At 41.8% G+C, this 16,630-nt stretch overlaps 1 protein-coding gene across 2 annotated transcripts in view; it reads right to left on the bottom strand.

Moving 5' to 3' along the window:
- The window catches only part of LOC134358902 (catenin alpha-3-like), an 812,224-nt gene that overhangs the window by 785,137 nt on the left and 10,457 nt on the right, over window positions 1-16,630 (bottom strand). For both annotated transcript variants that reach the window (XM_063071542.1, XM_063071543.1), the window contains exon 2: window positions 11,103-11,255. In XM_063071542.1, coding sequence (XP_062927612.1) covers window positions 11,103-11,255 — 153 coding nt within the window. The remainder of the gene's footprint in view (window positions 1-11,102; window positions 11,256-16,630) is intronic.

Below are 16,630 nucleotides of genomic sequence, written 5' to 3'. Positions count from 1 at the left end.
TGCCCTGCTTTCCTCCCACGTTCCAAAGATGCACGGGTCAGCTTGGTCATTGGTCATATAGGTGTTATTGGGCTGTGTTGGCTTGTTGGTTCCCCTACTTTACCTCTAAATAAATGCATAAAAAATGTATAGATAATTAAATAAGTAAATAAGCCCGCAAACACGAGGGAATCAGCAGATGCTGGAATTTCAAGCAACACACATGAAAGTTGCTGGTGAACGCAGCAGGCCAGGTAGCATCTCTAGGAAGAGGCACCGTCGATATTTCGGGCTGAGACCCTTCGTCAGGACTAACTGAAGGAACAACTAGTAAGAGATTTGAAAGTTGGAGGGGGAGGGGGAGATCCAAAATGATAGGAGAAGACAGGAGGGGGAGGGATGGAGCCAAGAGCTGGACAGCTGATTAGCAAAAGGGATATGAGATGATCATGGGACAGGAGGCCTAGGGAGGAGGGGGGAAGCCTAGAAGATGGGCAAGGAGTATAGTAAGAGAGAGAGAAAAAGGATATATATATAAATAAAAAAAAAATAGTAAATAAATAAATAATGAATGGGGTACGAGGGGGAGGTGGGGCATTAGTGGAAGTTTGAGAAGTCAATGTTCATGCCATCAGATTGGAGGTTACCCAGACGGAATATAAGGTGTTGTTCCTCCAACCTGAGTGTGGCTTCATCTTGACAGTAGAGGAGACCGTGGGTAGACATATCAGAATGGGAAAGGGACGTGGAATTAAAATGCATGGCCATCAGAATGGGAATGGGACGTGGCCACACATTTTAATTCCACGTCCCTTTCCCATACTGATATGTCTATCCACAGCCTCCTCTACTGTCAAGATGAAGCCACACTCAGGTTAGAGGAACAACACCTTATATTCCGTCTGGGTAGCCTCCAACCTGATGGCATGAATATTGACTTCTCATACTTCCATTAATGCCCCACCTCCCCCTTGTACCCCATCCGTTATTTATTTATTTTATATATATACTCTTTTTCTCTCTGTCGTTTTTCTCCCTCTGTCCCCTTCACTATACTTGCCTATCCTCTGGGCTTCCCCCCTCCTCCCTAGGCCTCCTGTCCCATGATCCTCTCATATCCCTTTTGCCAATCACCTGTCCGGCTCTTGGCTCCATCCCTCCCTCTCCTGTCTTTTCCTATCATTTTGGATCTCCTCCTCCCCCTCCCACTTTCAAATCTCTTACTATCTCTTCTTTCAGTTAGTCCTGACAAAGGGTCTCAGCCCGAAACGTCGACCGTACCTCTTTCTAGAGATGCTGCCTGGCCTGCTGCGTTCACCAGCAACTTTTATTTAAATAAATAAACCAGCAGGTTCATTGATGTGTTTAGCATTAGGGCTGGTTACTTGCTTGGCCTCATACAACTCAAACACTAAACAAGTTTGCTCCAGTTGTTAGGTGTTTCATCTCAACATTGGAAGGCTGCGGGTTCTGAATAAAGCCAATTAGTCAGGCTCTTTAATGTACCCCTGACGGAATAGTGTTTTGCCAGTTGATTAATGAGTTCATTTAATTTTCAATAAACCAATGCCCATTTACATTATTTGAAAGGGACTTCTCCCAGCATCCAGTTCAGCATTCTTATTTCAGCAATAGCCTTTTCTTGACTTCAAACATATTTCTTTGTTCCAGAAATGTACATTTACATTCATAAATGTACAATAGTATATTCACATATCACCATTCTCTGCTGAAGCTCTGGTATTCTTTATTCTTCTTTGGCTGTTCCTTGGGATCGAGGATGATCTGCTTCCACTCTATTTTTCTGGGTTCTGATTTGGCTAATGGGGGCCAAATACGCTCTCATTAATGGGGCAGTGTGCAGTTGTTAGGATAGGTGTGTGGGCAGCTTGCAAAGTGGGGTCGTTCTTCCGTCACTTATGCAGATCTACAGGGTGCTTATGACGCATAGTTTCGAGGGTCTTAAAACCATCCTAATAATGCCTCTTCTCCATTTTTGGTAGTTATGGTCCAGGAACTCCCTGGAGCCAGTGGGATGATGAACTTATTCAAGCAAATGAGTATATCCTGAATCGTTTAGTGTTCACCATGGAATGGAGCACCTGTTTTGGGAGGCAAGTGAACAATGTTCCCTCACCATCATGGCCGACTGAGGATAACCCAGGACATTGCTCCTAGAGAGGTCGCTGGCATTGGTTTGATTATTCTTCTAATAGCTTTGGAAAATCTTACAGGGGCGATATTGCTGTCAGTATTTCCAGTGCCTTGAGATGTCTATAGTGGGTAGTTGAGGACTCAGAAAGCATATCGGACAGCAGGAAACACTATCTGCCTGGAAGACCATGCACTTTGTGCTAAGAATACAGTGTCAATCTTCTAATTCCCTTTTAGTTAACTGGCCGATAACTGTGCTGTCAGAATGAAAATTATAGCTAATTTCAGAATTCACTTGTCTCAAACCAGGGAATGAACATTTGCTAACTTCATCCAGAACTAGTGGGTGGTCAAGACATTCCCTGTTGCTGTCATTCGGAGTAGAATTTGCCACATGTACTCTAACTGAAAAAGCATTACTTTGACATTGTGGAAGATGTGGTGTTATATAGAACATAGAACACTGCAACACAGTACAGGCGTTTGGCCGTGACGTTGTGTCAACCTATTAACCTACTCTAAGATCAGCCTAGCCCCTCCCTCCTGCAGAGTTCTCCATTTTTCTGTCATCCATGCTCCTATCTAAGAGTGTCTTGAATGCCTCTAATGTATCAACCTCTACCACCAGTCCTGGAAGGACATTCCATGCACTCACTAGTCTGTGTAAAAATGATACCTTTTGCATCTCCCCTATACATTCCTCCAATCACTATAAAATTATGCCCCCTTGTATTAGTCATTTCCACCCTGGGAAAAGTTTCTGGCTATCCACACAATCTATGCCTCTTATCACCTTGTACACCTCCATCAAGACACCTCTTATCCTCCATCATTCTAAAGAGAAAAGCCCTAGCTCACTCAAGCTATCATGATAGGATATGCTCTGTAACTCAGGAAGCATTCTGGTAAATCTCCTCTGCACCCTCTACTCAGGTTCTATTATTGTATTCAGGTGCCTCCATTGTTACAGGAACAGCATCAGCTCTATTGTAACGTTGGCCCTAAGAAATCATAGAACAGTTATTTTCCTTCCAAGTTTATTTTCACCTGGCAGGGTCCCTTGTGAGAATCTCCTATTGAGATGGTTTTGGGTATTTTGTAACTTCACTTTAAGTACATTACTTATCAATACAAAGACATCTTGAAGAGAGTAAAACGTTAGCAATGAAGGTAAACCGAAACTAGGGAAAAAGAATATCTGCAAATAATTAATAATTCTGTACTGCTTTGTCTTATAAGTTCTGATTTAATTACTTACCGAGCTGTTTCTTTGAAGTTTCTGTCCTTCCCTCCCAATCCTTTGTTCCATCAATTCTGTTACAATTGACTAAAATCAGACAGGTATTTTCTTTGTAATGGTGTCAAAAAGAGAGTGTCAGTGAGTGTCAATGCTTCACAAAGACAAGTAGTACTGATGATTAAGCTGAGCATGATTGAAAGCAAAGAGGTTTCAAATATATATAAGATTTAGAAATTCTTCCTCTGGTACTGTTGGTTGGTATTTCATCATCCTTTTTCACTGAAAGTTCTTTTCTCTTTTCCCCATCCCCTATTATTTTCAACTTCATGGGTAGAAGTTACTTTCAACTTTAACTGCAGTTACTTAGCAAGTTGGTTTTGTCACTTCCCATCTGACAGTTTACGAAAGGAGACCGACTAGTTTGAATTTTTACCAGTCCCGTTACAAAGCTGAGGTAAGGTTTGGATGTGCATTGGCCCTTAATGGGGAAGAAATTGTCTTTTAGCCAAGGGTTTTTGAATTGAAGTAGATAGAAGAAATTGGGGCAATGTTTCCCACGAAGCATTAATAATAGCAGAGATCTATTATACTCAATTGTCTGTTCTGGTATGGCTGTTCTGCTGTATACAGTATTTCAAGAGCTACATCTGTCAGCTGCTAAAAGTTCAGGACAGCAATAGAAATGATTTCAAAAGAAAAATCTCCAGAATGACAATGGCTTCATCTTTCAACATTGTTTTGATTACTTATTATTCATTGCTGAATAACAGTTCCCATGAATTAGGATAATAAAATCAACATTAAATAAGCTATCGTTCTAATAAGGTTTTGATTTTCTTCAGAATAAACATTGTAAATAGTCAGTTGTTTTAGAAACTAGTCTTTAACTTCTGGATTTGGCAGCTGGCTGAAATATGACAAATAAATGGAAATCAATGAAAAATGCAAATAAAAAACAGAAAATAGTCGAAACACTCAGTAAATTAGGCAGCATTCTGTAGAGAAAGACCCCAGGTCTTTCCCACAGATGCCCCCTGACCTGCTGATTGTTTTTAGTTTTTTTTTCTGTTCTTATTCTTGTATTACCAAGAGATCTAACTTCATTGGTAGTCAGCAAATTTCAATGTGAAATTCACCGAAGAAACCTTTCTTAAACTATTCAACCATTTAATTTGATTCAGTTTCTCCCAAGACCTCAGTAAACAGTGCACCACCTCAGAAATGGCCTTGTGCTTTACATGAGCTCATGACTCCAATCACCTCTCCCCAAACAGAGTTTGCTGCGCCAGCCTACTGCACTGCACTCAGTGATCTCCCAAAACAAGTGCAGACAAAGCCTCGGTCAACATAGCTTCTGGACCAGACAAAATTAGGCTTTTCCATTCCCTGACTCCTTCACACATCACTGCACAGAACTATCTGCAAATGATAAATTCAAGCAGAAATATTACAATTATGGAAAACAATCAAGATAATTAAGTGGAAGGTTAGGATGTAAGTGAGTACACTTTTGATGGTTAAAAGTGAGATGAGTACAATGAAACAATACTAGCATTTTATAATTCCCATGCAAGCCTACAGAACGTCACCAGAAAGTGCCAGCACACATCTTGATCCTGTAGGCAGTGGGAAAGAGTACTGAGACCTGTGGGAGCTGTGGATTGACAGGTATAGGATAGGGATTATGTGGTAGAACACTAGGATGAAGTTTTCTTCCTCCAAATGAAATTTACTTGCACAAAAAAAAGTTAGAAAAAGGTCAAGTGATCTGCCAGCTATTAATCTGGACGTGGTTTCATTGGGGATATTTCTACTTCACACAACAAACACCCCCATGAAAGTGAATATGCCGACAGTTGTTCAAATAATGACTTAAACAAACGATAAGATGAAGAGGCAAGGATCACTGAATATTTTAGCTGGATGTAGACTCCTATGTGGTGGAATGGCTTCCAATACTTTTAAGAAGGATAATTAATATTAAATGTGTTGAGCGAAGCTACTCGTATTTATTGCAAGATCATATTAATGACAATAAATGGCAATCAATATGTTGGAGCCAGAATGTATGGCGAAACTTGCGGGCTGCTCCCAGCACATCATTACAAGTTGTACTTGTGATGAATAAATGAAGATGAATCTGAACCTTTTGGACTTCAGGCCTGTTAAACAGAGGAGGTTGGCTCTGATACTGACACGATCGGCTCATCAATCACATGACCACCCCTGTTCGCCAGCAAACACAGAGCAGTGCTAAGTCTACCACAGGACCACAGAAAGTTGAACAGTTCACACTGAAGCTGCACTTGATGGTCAATGGCAGGTGGACAACAGGTTGGACAAGCGGTCTCACAAAGTGAGGACACACTGATTCACTGCCCTTGCCTGGGACTAAAACAGTCATATTAAAATTGTGCACAACTGTATTCTTCCACCGAGCCACAGCCATACCACATTGCTGTTAACGTTTATGGTGAATGGTGTAAATACAGTAATATTCAAGTTATTGACATTTCCTGTGGATAATAAACAACTACCTCAGCTGAAATTGAAAATCAAAAACACTACACAAGCTGGAAAGCTGAAACAGTAACAGATAATACTGGAAGCACTCAGAAGGTCTGGCTGTGTAGTCAGAGTTATACTTTAGGTCAATGACCCTTCATCTGATGAAGAGTCTTTGACCTGAAGCATTAGCTGTTACACTTTCTACTGATTGCTGCCTGACCTGCTGAGTGTTTCCAGCATTTGCCGTTTTTGTTTCAGAGTTCAGTTGTGACATTGCCTGCTTCATATCAGCATGGAATTTATCAACCAGTTAACGAGGAGGAATCCTCAGGGCATTTCAACCCTGTCAGTGCTACTGCTGCTCACCAGCTCTTGGAACAGCCCTGCTGCGCTTCTCTCAATGACACCACTTTGGAATTGAAAGAAACGGATTGAGTACTATAAAAACACACAGCCTTTCTCAGGGAATGACCTTCAGAGTGCTCTGTTGAGGAGCAGGAACTGAGCAAGCAGACTATTGGCAGTTGATAGGATGCTAACCAGCCCAGAGAAAGCTTTGCTGAGTAACAGAGTCATGTAGCATAGGAACGGGGTTTTCAACCATATCTGTGTCGACCATCAAACATACAAACCTGTTCCTATCACATATCAATATCCCCCTTCAAGTTCTCCTGTCACTCACATACACTGCAGGAAATTTACCGTAACAGATTAACCTTTCCTCTTGAAGCATTTTTGGCATGTGGGATGAAACTAGAACACTCGAGGCAAACTTAACACAGTCAAAGGAAGAGCATGTAAACTTTGTACAGATAGCTTGGGTCAGGCCCAATCTCCGGTGCTGCAAGGCTGTGATGGGAACTATTGGGCCATTCTGTCACCTCTTGTCACATGCTCTGCAACAGATCAGTTGGTATTACCAGCAGTTACTAGGGTTGGCACTCTAACGTAGCAGTTAACAACACTATTACAGTGCCAATGACCTGGGCTAAATTCTGCCACTGTCTGTAAGGAGTTTGCACTCTCTCTCCATAACTATGTGGGTTTCCTCTGGGTGCTCCTGTTTCCTCCCACATCCCAAGATGTACAGGTTAGTGGGTTGATTGGTCTCATGGGTGTAATTGGGTGGTGTGGACTCATACAGTGATACATATCGAAATAAAATAAAAATTAAATACGTTTATCAAGGGCACTTAAAATCTCAGAATATTTATCTGCTGGAGCTGAACTAGAACCTGTTGAATTACAGGCTAGCAGCAGGAACTGAAGAACCCAAACTCTGGTAGTTTGCTTGGATGGATTAGCAAACTGATTAGCTAAGTAGCAAGAACTTCCTACATTACAATAATATTTGCCTCTCAAAGTCCTGCTTTGGCTGAAATCACACTGGAAAATCCCAAGCAGTGAACGGCCCTGCTCTGTATTAAAAGTCTTCCTTACTGATTTTATTTTCCTGTAAATGCTTACAAGAAGCTAAATATCAAGGTGATACCGTATAGGGTATCCTATACATACTTCGGTAATAAATTTACTTTAACTTTGAATTATTTTCATTCTCCATTGCATTAAAATATTTGGCAATCCATCACAGAGATTAAATTGAAACTTTACTTTTATAAAATTATTCTTTTACTCATGTATGATAGTTTGGATTTAAAATTCAGCTGATGTAAAGAATCCTATATAATGCACAAACTGCTGACTTAATGTAGTTATTACTTAGAAATCTTTTCTTTCATCTTATTAACAAATGATTTCAGTGCTTTGCCCCAAGATCTACTCCCTAGATCTCTCCCCACACCCCCACCCTCCTTTTTCCTCCTTCAAAACTCTCCTTAAAATATATATTCTGAACAAGCCTTCTTGTCATCCACCCTGACATTAAATTCCTTGGGATATTTTACATTTAAAGGTGCTAAATGAATAGAAGCTATTATGCAACATACATCAAAGTTGCTGGTGAACGCAGCAGGCCAAGCAGCATCTATAGGAAGAGGCGCAGTCGATGTTTCAGGCCGAGACCCTTCGTCAGGACTAACTGAAGGAAGAGTGAGTAAGGGATTTGAAAGCTGGAGGGGGAGGGGGAGATGCAAAATGATAGGAGAAGGCAGGAGGGGGAGGAATGCAGCCGAGAGCTGGACAGGTGATAGGCAAAAGGGGATACGAGAGGATCATGGGACAGGAGGTCCGGGAAGAAAGACAAGGGGGGGGGTGACCCAGAGGATGGGCAAGAGGTATATTCAGAGGGACAAAGGGAGCAGAGGGAGAAAAAGGAGAGTGAGAGAAAGAATGTGTGCATAAAAATGAGTAACAGATGGGGTACGAGGGGGAGGTGGGGCCTTAGCGGAAGTTAGAGAAGTCAATGTTCATGCCATCAGGTTGGAGGCTACCCAGACGGAATATAAGGTGTTGTTCCTCCAACCTGAGTGTAGCTTCATCTTTATAGTAGAGGAGGCCGTGGATAGACATGTCAGAATGGGAATGGGATGTGGAATTAAAATGTGTGGCCACTGGGAGATCCTGTTTTCTCTGGCGGACAGAGCGTAGATGTTCAGCAAAGCGGTCTCCCAGTCTGCGTCGGGTCTCACCAATATATAAAAGGCCACATCGGGAGCACCGGACGCAGTATATCACCCCAGTCGACTCACAGGTGAAGTGATGCCTCACCTGGAAGGACTGTTTGGGGCCCTGAATGGTGGTAAGGGAGGAAGTGTAAGGGCATGTGTAGCACTTGTTCCGCTTACACGGATAAGTGCCAGGAGGGAGATCAGTGGGGAGGGATGGGGGGGACGAATGGACAAGGGAGTTGTGTAGGGAGCGATCCCTGCGGAATGCGGGGGGGGGGAGGGAAAGATGTGCTTAGTGGTGGGATCCCGTTGGAGGTGGCAGAAGTTACGGAGAATAATATGTTGGACCCGGAGGCTGGTGGGGTGGTAGGTGAGGACCAGGGGAACCCTATTCCTAGTGGGGTGGTGGGAGGATGGAGTGAGAGCAGATGTACGTGAAATGGGGGAGATGCGTTTAAGAGCAGAGTTGATAGTGGAGGAAGGGAAGCCCCTTTCTTTAAAAAATGAAGACATCTCCCTCATCCTAGAATGAAAAGCCTCATCCTGAGAGCAGATGCGGCGGAGACGGAGGAATTGCGAGAAGGGGATGGCGTTTTTGCAAGAGACAGGGTGAGAAGAGGAATAGTGCAAGAGACAGGGTGAGAAGATTTATTTCAGCTATCAGAATATCTTAAATTATACTTTGTATTCAAAAAATAAACAGAAGCACCACCCTGTCAACATATTTAAATTAGGAGAATAAGTTAACACCTCAGTCTTCTTTCAGTGAAAAAATTCCATGATCCAAAAATTCACCCAGCACCTTGATTTGCAAGAGGGGACTGAATTCTATTTACAACTAAAGGAGCGCGTGCGCCTTCAAGGTACTTTGTGCCTTTCCACAGTTATGACTCTCAGTGCACGCTGGTGCAGTCATGTAGCGAGCAAATGCCAGGCTGACTGAACATTGGGAGTTGACCATGACAATTAATGCACAGCAGGATTGGAAGACCAACAAAGGTAGTTAATTCAATTAGCTAATAAAGTCACAGCTCCAGAGGGTAAATTCCATGATGGAATCTCACTCAGCAGCACAGCAATGAAGGCAATTGACACAGTTTCATGACTCAATGGAGCATTCCCCTATGATTTATTTCAACTGATGTAGACGCACTAGTTCAGAAGTTATTCAGAGCAGTCAACGTGGGCAGATTTCTCCCTGACAGGCTCTGGTAATTAAACCAATAATATTTAACTCAGACAGTCACACAGTAAATCCATTCACTAAGCATCACTACCCTAATTCACTCAGTATCTCCATGAAACATCACCCCCCTACTTCACTCATTAGCTTGTCCTATTGCTTTTTGCCTCCTTCCTCCTCTTACTTCTCTTCTAAATAACGAATCTAAACTGGCTGAGCTCTTTTCTCAAGAAAATGGAACTATAAAGTGGATAAAATTGATGTAGCAGTTGTAGGGGCAATGTTTCCATGTGCCCAAAACCAAAGTAAATAAATATGATAGTTACTAAAATGTAGTAAAGGTGATTCATTTTGTGGTTCAATGAGGGACAATGTTTTAACCCAGAATGTTGTGCCAATATTATGCCCCAGTTCCAGTCCCTGAATTTGATCCTGTCCAGTCTTTGAGCTTGACACCATTCTGTCCCCTATCATTGTAGGCTGGTACAATAACAGTGTGACCACCATATTTAACAGGCAATTTATCCAACTTTCAGCTTCTACAAGAAAAAGAGCTGCAGTTCCCGTTTTTATTTCTACATCTCCAAGCCTTGAAATTGACTGATAAAACTCAAAATTCCTCTTCCATTTAAATTGCCATATTTGATAGTTTTGGTAACCTGTGCAGTAAATATGGCCTTCCGCATAATCATTTTTTAAAATACTTGCAGATTCGCCACTTTGTCAAGGAAAAATTTCCCTCTTTTCCTGATCTACCACCTGCAATGTTGTGGGAAAACCTCACTCTTAGCTTTAATAATAAAGGGCTGATCTCTGTACACTCTCAGCTGATGTCTTTGGGAGTTCAAGATCTAAACAAAACTAAGAGTAGGTGAGAGGATGACCTTGGTATGGATCTGGCTGAGGAATATTGGGCAAAAGTATTGAATAGGGTTCATTGCTCATCATCATGTGCTAGACTGGGGCTCATACAATTTAAAGTTTTACACAGGGTACATTTAAGTAAAGCCAGGCTTACTGACTTATATCCCAGGACAGACGCTGGCTGTGACATGTGTTCCTTCTCTCCGGCTGGTTTAGTACATGCGTTTTGGTCTTGCCCTCGGCTTGATGGCTATTGGGCACTGGTTTTTAAAATTATCAGTGAGGTTTTGGGGGTGACACTGAGACCTTGCCCGCTTATTGCTGTATTTGGTGTGGCAGATGATGATTTGGGTTTAAATGCAAGCCAGGCAGATATCACTGCGTTTACATCGCTATTGGCCCATAGGAGACTCTTGCTGGTCTGAAAATCTGCCACTCCCCCATCTGCTGCTGCTTGTACCTCCTCCCTGATAACTCTAAGGTTTACATGATATTTGTTAACACGAGTATCAGATCCTCAGAACACAATCAGTTGTCACCTTTATCCACAGTGAAAACTGAGAACACTGGATGTACAGTATGTAGACCAGGTCTCTCTGGCTCTTACCTCCACCAGTTTACTTGCATGGTCTCTGAATATAGTGGCATATTCTTTGATATCCTTTTCGTTTCCACGTTTTGCAGCTTCAATCAGGACCAGGAGTGGGACGGTAGTGTCCAGAAAAGAGTCCGACATGTGGTCGATTATTGCTTTCCGCAGCTGCAGGGGAATTAAAACAAGTTGTTAAAGGCAACTTCTCAGCATACATCACAAGTCTCATAAAGTATAGAGGCCATTTGGCTCATCACGCCAGTAGTAATGATGATGATGTTTCAGACCAAGACCCTCCATCAGCCCAAAACATCGAATGCTCATCCGCCTGCATAGATGCTGCCTGAATTGATGAGTTCCTCCAGAACTTTGTTTGTGTAGGACATTTTCCAGGAAGGACTTGAATGTTTTTTGTTCAGAATTCTAGATATTTTCCTGCTGCCAAAATGTAAATTACAATTAGCATTGAAATCCATATCAAGATTGAGATGGGGAGAACCCAATGTGACACTCCCTATACTTAGAGACACTTGTGAGTCAAGTGATTACAGCGGAGGCTGGACCAGCTCTCTTTGTTGCTGGACCTAAACCATCAGATCTTCCTCAGCCAGTTCACAAGGAGTATCAGATACTTTGAACACTGTGCCATTGGAGAAACCAAAGCAGGTTCCAAAATATTTTCTACTTTTGTCTGATATTGAGTTCTGAAATCTGTCGAGAAAGCAGATCCTGAACGTCCCAGGAAAACCGGGCAACACAAGCTGACACTGCAGGTGTTGACTGATGAGTGTTGCATTGGATCAGTGTCTCGACGTCTTGCTAACTGATTTCCAACTCAATCTACACAGGTGATCTTTTAAGAGAGATGGAGTATCTATCGAGAGGAATAAACAGTTGATGCCTTGGGTCAAGACCCTTCATCAGGACTGGAAAGTAAGGAAGTAAAAGCCAGAATTAGAAGATGGGGGGAGGGGTTGGAGTATATGCTGATAGGTGAAAGTCCGACCAGCTCAGGGGGAAGGTTGGGGATGGGAGGATAGGTCAAGGTGAGGGTGGAGGGGTGAAGTAAGGAATTGGGAAGGGATAGGTGCAAGTGCTGAAGAAGGAGGAATTTAATAGGAGAAGAGAGTGGACCATGGAAGAAAGGGAATAAGGAGGGGGACCAAAGGGAGGTGATGGGCAGATGAGAGGAAGAGAAGGGGTTAAAAGGTAGCCAAAGTGGGGAATGAAAACAGAGGGAAGGAAGGATAGGAGAAAAATTACTGCAAGTTAGAGAAATCGATGTTAGTGCCATCAGGTTGGAGGCTACCCAGACGGAATATGAGGTGTTGCTCCTTCAACCTGAGTTTGGCCTCATCAAGGCAGTAGAAGAGGTCATGGACAGACATGTCACAATGTAAAGAGTACTTGGTGAGAATTTTTTAGTCAATGATAAAAAGTAAAGAGAATTTCTTATGTCATGGTAAAATATCTTTACTTGGGATTGTGCACAATACATCATCATCATCATCAGATGCCATGCCCAGTTTGAGCTTTGACTGCTATGGCCCACACACTCCTGTTTTGGGTCAAGTGGATCAATTCATTGGTATTCATTTCCAGTTCTCTGGCTGCTGTCTCCATCATCATTTGTCTTTGTCTTCCTCTTGCTTTCTTCCCTTCAATCTTCCCCATGATTACCGTGCATTCTAACTCCTCTTTCCTAATCACATGTCCAATGAAGTTACTTTGCCTTTTCATGATCTCATACATTATTTCTCTTTTTGTGTTTGTTCTGTTCATGACATCCTCATTAGATATTCATTTCATCGATGATATTCTTTGCATCCTCCTCAAAAACCACATCTCTGCTGCTTCAATTCATTTCCTCATATTACTAGATATTGTCCAACATTCTGAGCCATATAACATAACTGGATAAACGTAACATTTCAGTACTCTGAGGCGGGTTGTCATGCCTAGTTTAGTATTGGTCAGTATACACTTCATTCTCGTAAAGGTGTCTTTTGCCATCCCTATTCTTCTTTAGATGTCCATGTCACACCTGCCATCTGATGCCACCCAGCTTCCTAAGTAGCAAAAGTTCTGTACTTGTTTTATGTCTTCCCTGTTTATTCTCAACCTGCAGATAGGATTCTCCTTCTTTTTGGATATCATCATACATTCTGTCTTTTTGCAATTGATAGATAGACCCATTTTTGCACTTTCTTCAACAACTATATCAATTAAGTTTTGTAGTTCTTCCTCCGTACTTGCAATTAACACAGCATATCTGAAATTATTGATGTTTTCACCGCCAACTTTGATTCTCAAGGTGTCTCTTATTTTTTGTAATGTTGTTTCATTGTACACATTAAACAAATCAAAGGAGAAAACACATACTTGTTTAATTCCTCTCTTGATTTTTGTAAACGGACTCACTTCTCCATCTATTCTTACAGCGGCAGTTTGTTCACAGTACAGATTTCTGATTAGGCGGAAGTCTTTCAAATCTAGATCTAGAGTTTCCTGTAATATTTCAAATAACTTACTGTGCTTCACTTTATCAAATGCTTTTGTGTAGTCGATAATACAAGCAAACAAATTTTTTTCCAGCTGAATATCTTGTTCTGATAGTATCCTTAACATCAATATTGCATTTCTTGTACCTTTGTCTTTCACAAAACCATATTGTTCTTTACCTATTTCAGCTTGTATCTTACTCATAGCTCTTGTTATCAAAATTCTTAGAAGTATCTTGGTGATATGACTCGTTAAACTTATGGTCCTATGTCTCTCTCTCTGGCTATCCATCCCATAGGATGATGATGGTTCCTTTCAGTCAGTTAGTGGCATTTGGATACCCCACTCCTCAGGAAGGAACAGCGTGTGCGTGAATGTATTTTAGGTGAGTAGGGGGTTGCACAGGTCCAGACCCACCCTCTCGATATCCCCTCCCAGATCCAGCGGCATGGTGGGGTCCAGGACGGCTGAGGGAAGTTCTGTTGCAGTGAATGGCCAGACCAAACTTCGATGCAAGGGATGCCCTTTCCGCGCTTCACGGCACGTGTTTGCTAGATGGCCGTTGACCCTACGAGAGGGTTCATCCGCCCTTTGACAGGTCTTGTTTCTCGTCCTGCAGGGTGTCCAGCCACCCTCCTCACCAGGCAAGCCTGGTGGGGGAGCCGTTTTAATCGCTGACCACCCGACCATGCGACAGGTAGTATTAGGTTACATATTACCAGTAGCACTCAGACAAGTGACCTGACTCTATGTAATTCACATTCTATTGCTCCAGGTTTCTTAGGAAGAGTGATAAATACTGATTTTTTCATCTCTCCTGGTATTATTCTAGTCTCATAAATATCATTGATTAAATCAATAAGTTTTTCAATTCCATAATATTCAAGGGCGGTAATTTGTTCTATTACTAATTCGTCAGGACCTGCTGCCTTTCCTTTCTTCACCTTATTTATTGCATTACGAACTTCAGATTTTAAAATACTTGGACCTTCAATGTTCTTCTTAATTTCTGGGTTTTCGCCTCGATCGTCTTCAAACAATTCCTGAATATACTCAGTCCATCCGTTCATAATCTCATTTTTTTCCATGATAATGGTACAGTCCTTTGCTTTCAAACATCCACCTGAAGAACAGAGAAGCTTTTTACCAGTGATATTCTTGATTTGTTGAGGTAACCTTTTTGGATCAGTAATAGGGATTCTTTCTATTTGCTCATATTCCTGGTTTAACCATTCTTCTTTGGCTTTTTGACATAAGCTTTGAACTTTTTTATCTAAGGCCTTATATTCTATAGGATTTGCCTTCTTCCGTCTCCATTCTTCCATTAGATTTTTGATTTCATCTGTCATCCATTATGACACAATACAGTAATCTTAATTTTTTATCTATTGATAAAATACTCTTCCCATTCTCGCCACCCCTTTTGCTAAGTGCTGAGCGTTATGGACCCTCAGAATTGTTCTAGTGTCAAACTGCCAGCAATTCAATTGAGGCATAATCTCGGATAATGGGCCATTTCACTCTTCCCAATGATTTTACTGTTGCAATGTTTTACTTTGAATGAATAACTTCACTGCTGTAAACAATTTTACTAGCCACTTCTACCTCGACCTAACACTCTTCACACTCGTAAAAACGAGGAATTCTGCAGATGCTGGAAATTCAAGCAACACACATCAAAGTTGCTGGTGAACGCAGCAGGCCAGGCAGCATCTCTAGGAAGAGGTACAGTCGACGTTTCGGGCCGAGACCCTTCGTCAGGACTTCACACTCTTTGGTTGGAGCAAACATTACTTCAGCTCTCTCCCATCAGGGACTTGTATTGGCTGCATAACGTTGTGAAGTCTCAACTACATTCCGAGATTCCGAATGATTAAACAATTTAGATCAGGGGTTCCCGACATATTTGTTTTATGCCACAGACCCCTACATTAACTGAGGGGTCCATGGACCCAAGGTTGTGAATCCCTGATTTAGGTGGAGATATTGAAACCTTTAAACTCATCCCATTACCTACTTTTAGCCACTGAACTAATCAAAATTCATGCCATGTGTGAACCAACAGCTCCCGCATGTCAGCATTTTAAAAAGTATCTGAGGACGTGCAGTCAGACGTGAGGCCTCCTGTCAATAACAGTGTTGTGAAAGGTACAGCTTTGTGTTTATTCATGACCACTGGAGATCAAACCTGAAAGAATCTGCAGATGCTGGAAATCCAAAGCAACACATACTGAATGCTGGGGGAAATCAGCAGGCCAGGCAACATCTATAAAAAAAGAGTACTGTCAATGTTTCTGGCTGAGACCCTTCTTCCTGAGTCTTGTATCTCTTCTTCCTGAGTCTCTTTTCCATACATGCCGCCTGACCTGCTGAGTTCTTCCAGCATTTTGTGTGTGTTGCTTCGGAGGTCAAACCGCTGTCTCCTGTGCTCTCCCCCACTGCCGTACAATCACAGAGCCTGGGTTTTCCCAGAGCACACAGAGAGGTTATGAAAATAAGACCTGAGAACTTACACCAGCTCAGGCAACCTCTGTGGAAAGAGAAAATGGTGTTACATTTTTAGAATTTTCATTTGGGGAAGAGGAAAATTAAACTTCAGTAAAATTTTGTTAAACCAATACTCTCGGGTCTTTGATAATGTCAGATGAGTAGATTTTTTGGACTATTAGCTGTTATTCATATTAATACTCCACATGCTTTTCTTTTCATAAAATGTTACACAGTAGAATGATAAACTTTTACAGCAAGTGTAAGAAGTGTGGGAAAATACAACTTCAACCGCAGGGCTTGGATGGAGAATGGGATGACAAGGTTGGAGGGCCATAGAATATCCTGGAGAATTTCATTCTTTTTCGAAGTTCTCAATCCTTAGCCTACTGTCTCCAAAATAAAGGACTTAAAGCTGTTTCACTTTGCACAAGGGTATTTTGAAAAATTCTGGGAAGCAAAATACATTTCAGGTCACCTTACATACTTCAAACCCACCTTAACTCTTATTTAGATCAAAAAGAAAATGCTAATTATGCCATTATTATGGATTG

The sequence above is a fragment of the Mobula hypostoma genome, chromosome 19, assembly GCF_963921235.1.
Source record: "Mobula hypostoma chromosome 19, sMobHyp1.1, whole genome shotgun sequence".
In the NCBI taxonomy this organism is placed as follows: Eukaryota; Metazoa; Chordata; class Chondrichthyes; order Myliobatiformes; family Myliobatidae; genus Mobula; species Mobula hypostoma.
The sequence above is the reverse complement of the archived record's forward strand: the minus strand, read 5'-3'. Positions and strand labels throughout refer to the sequence as shown.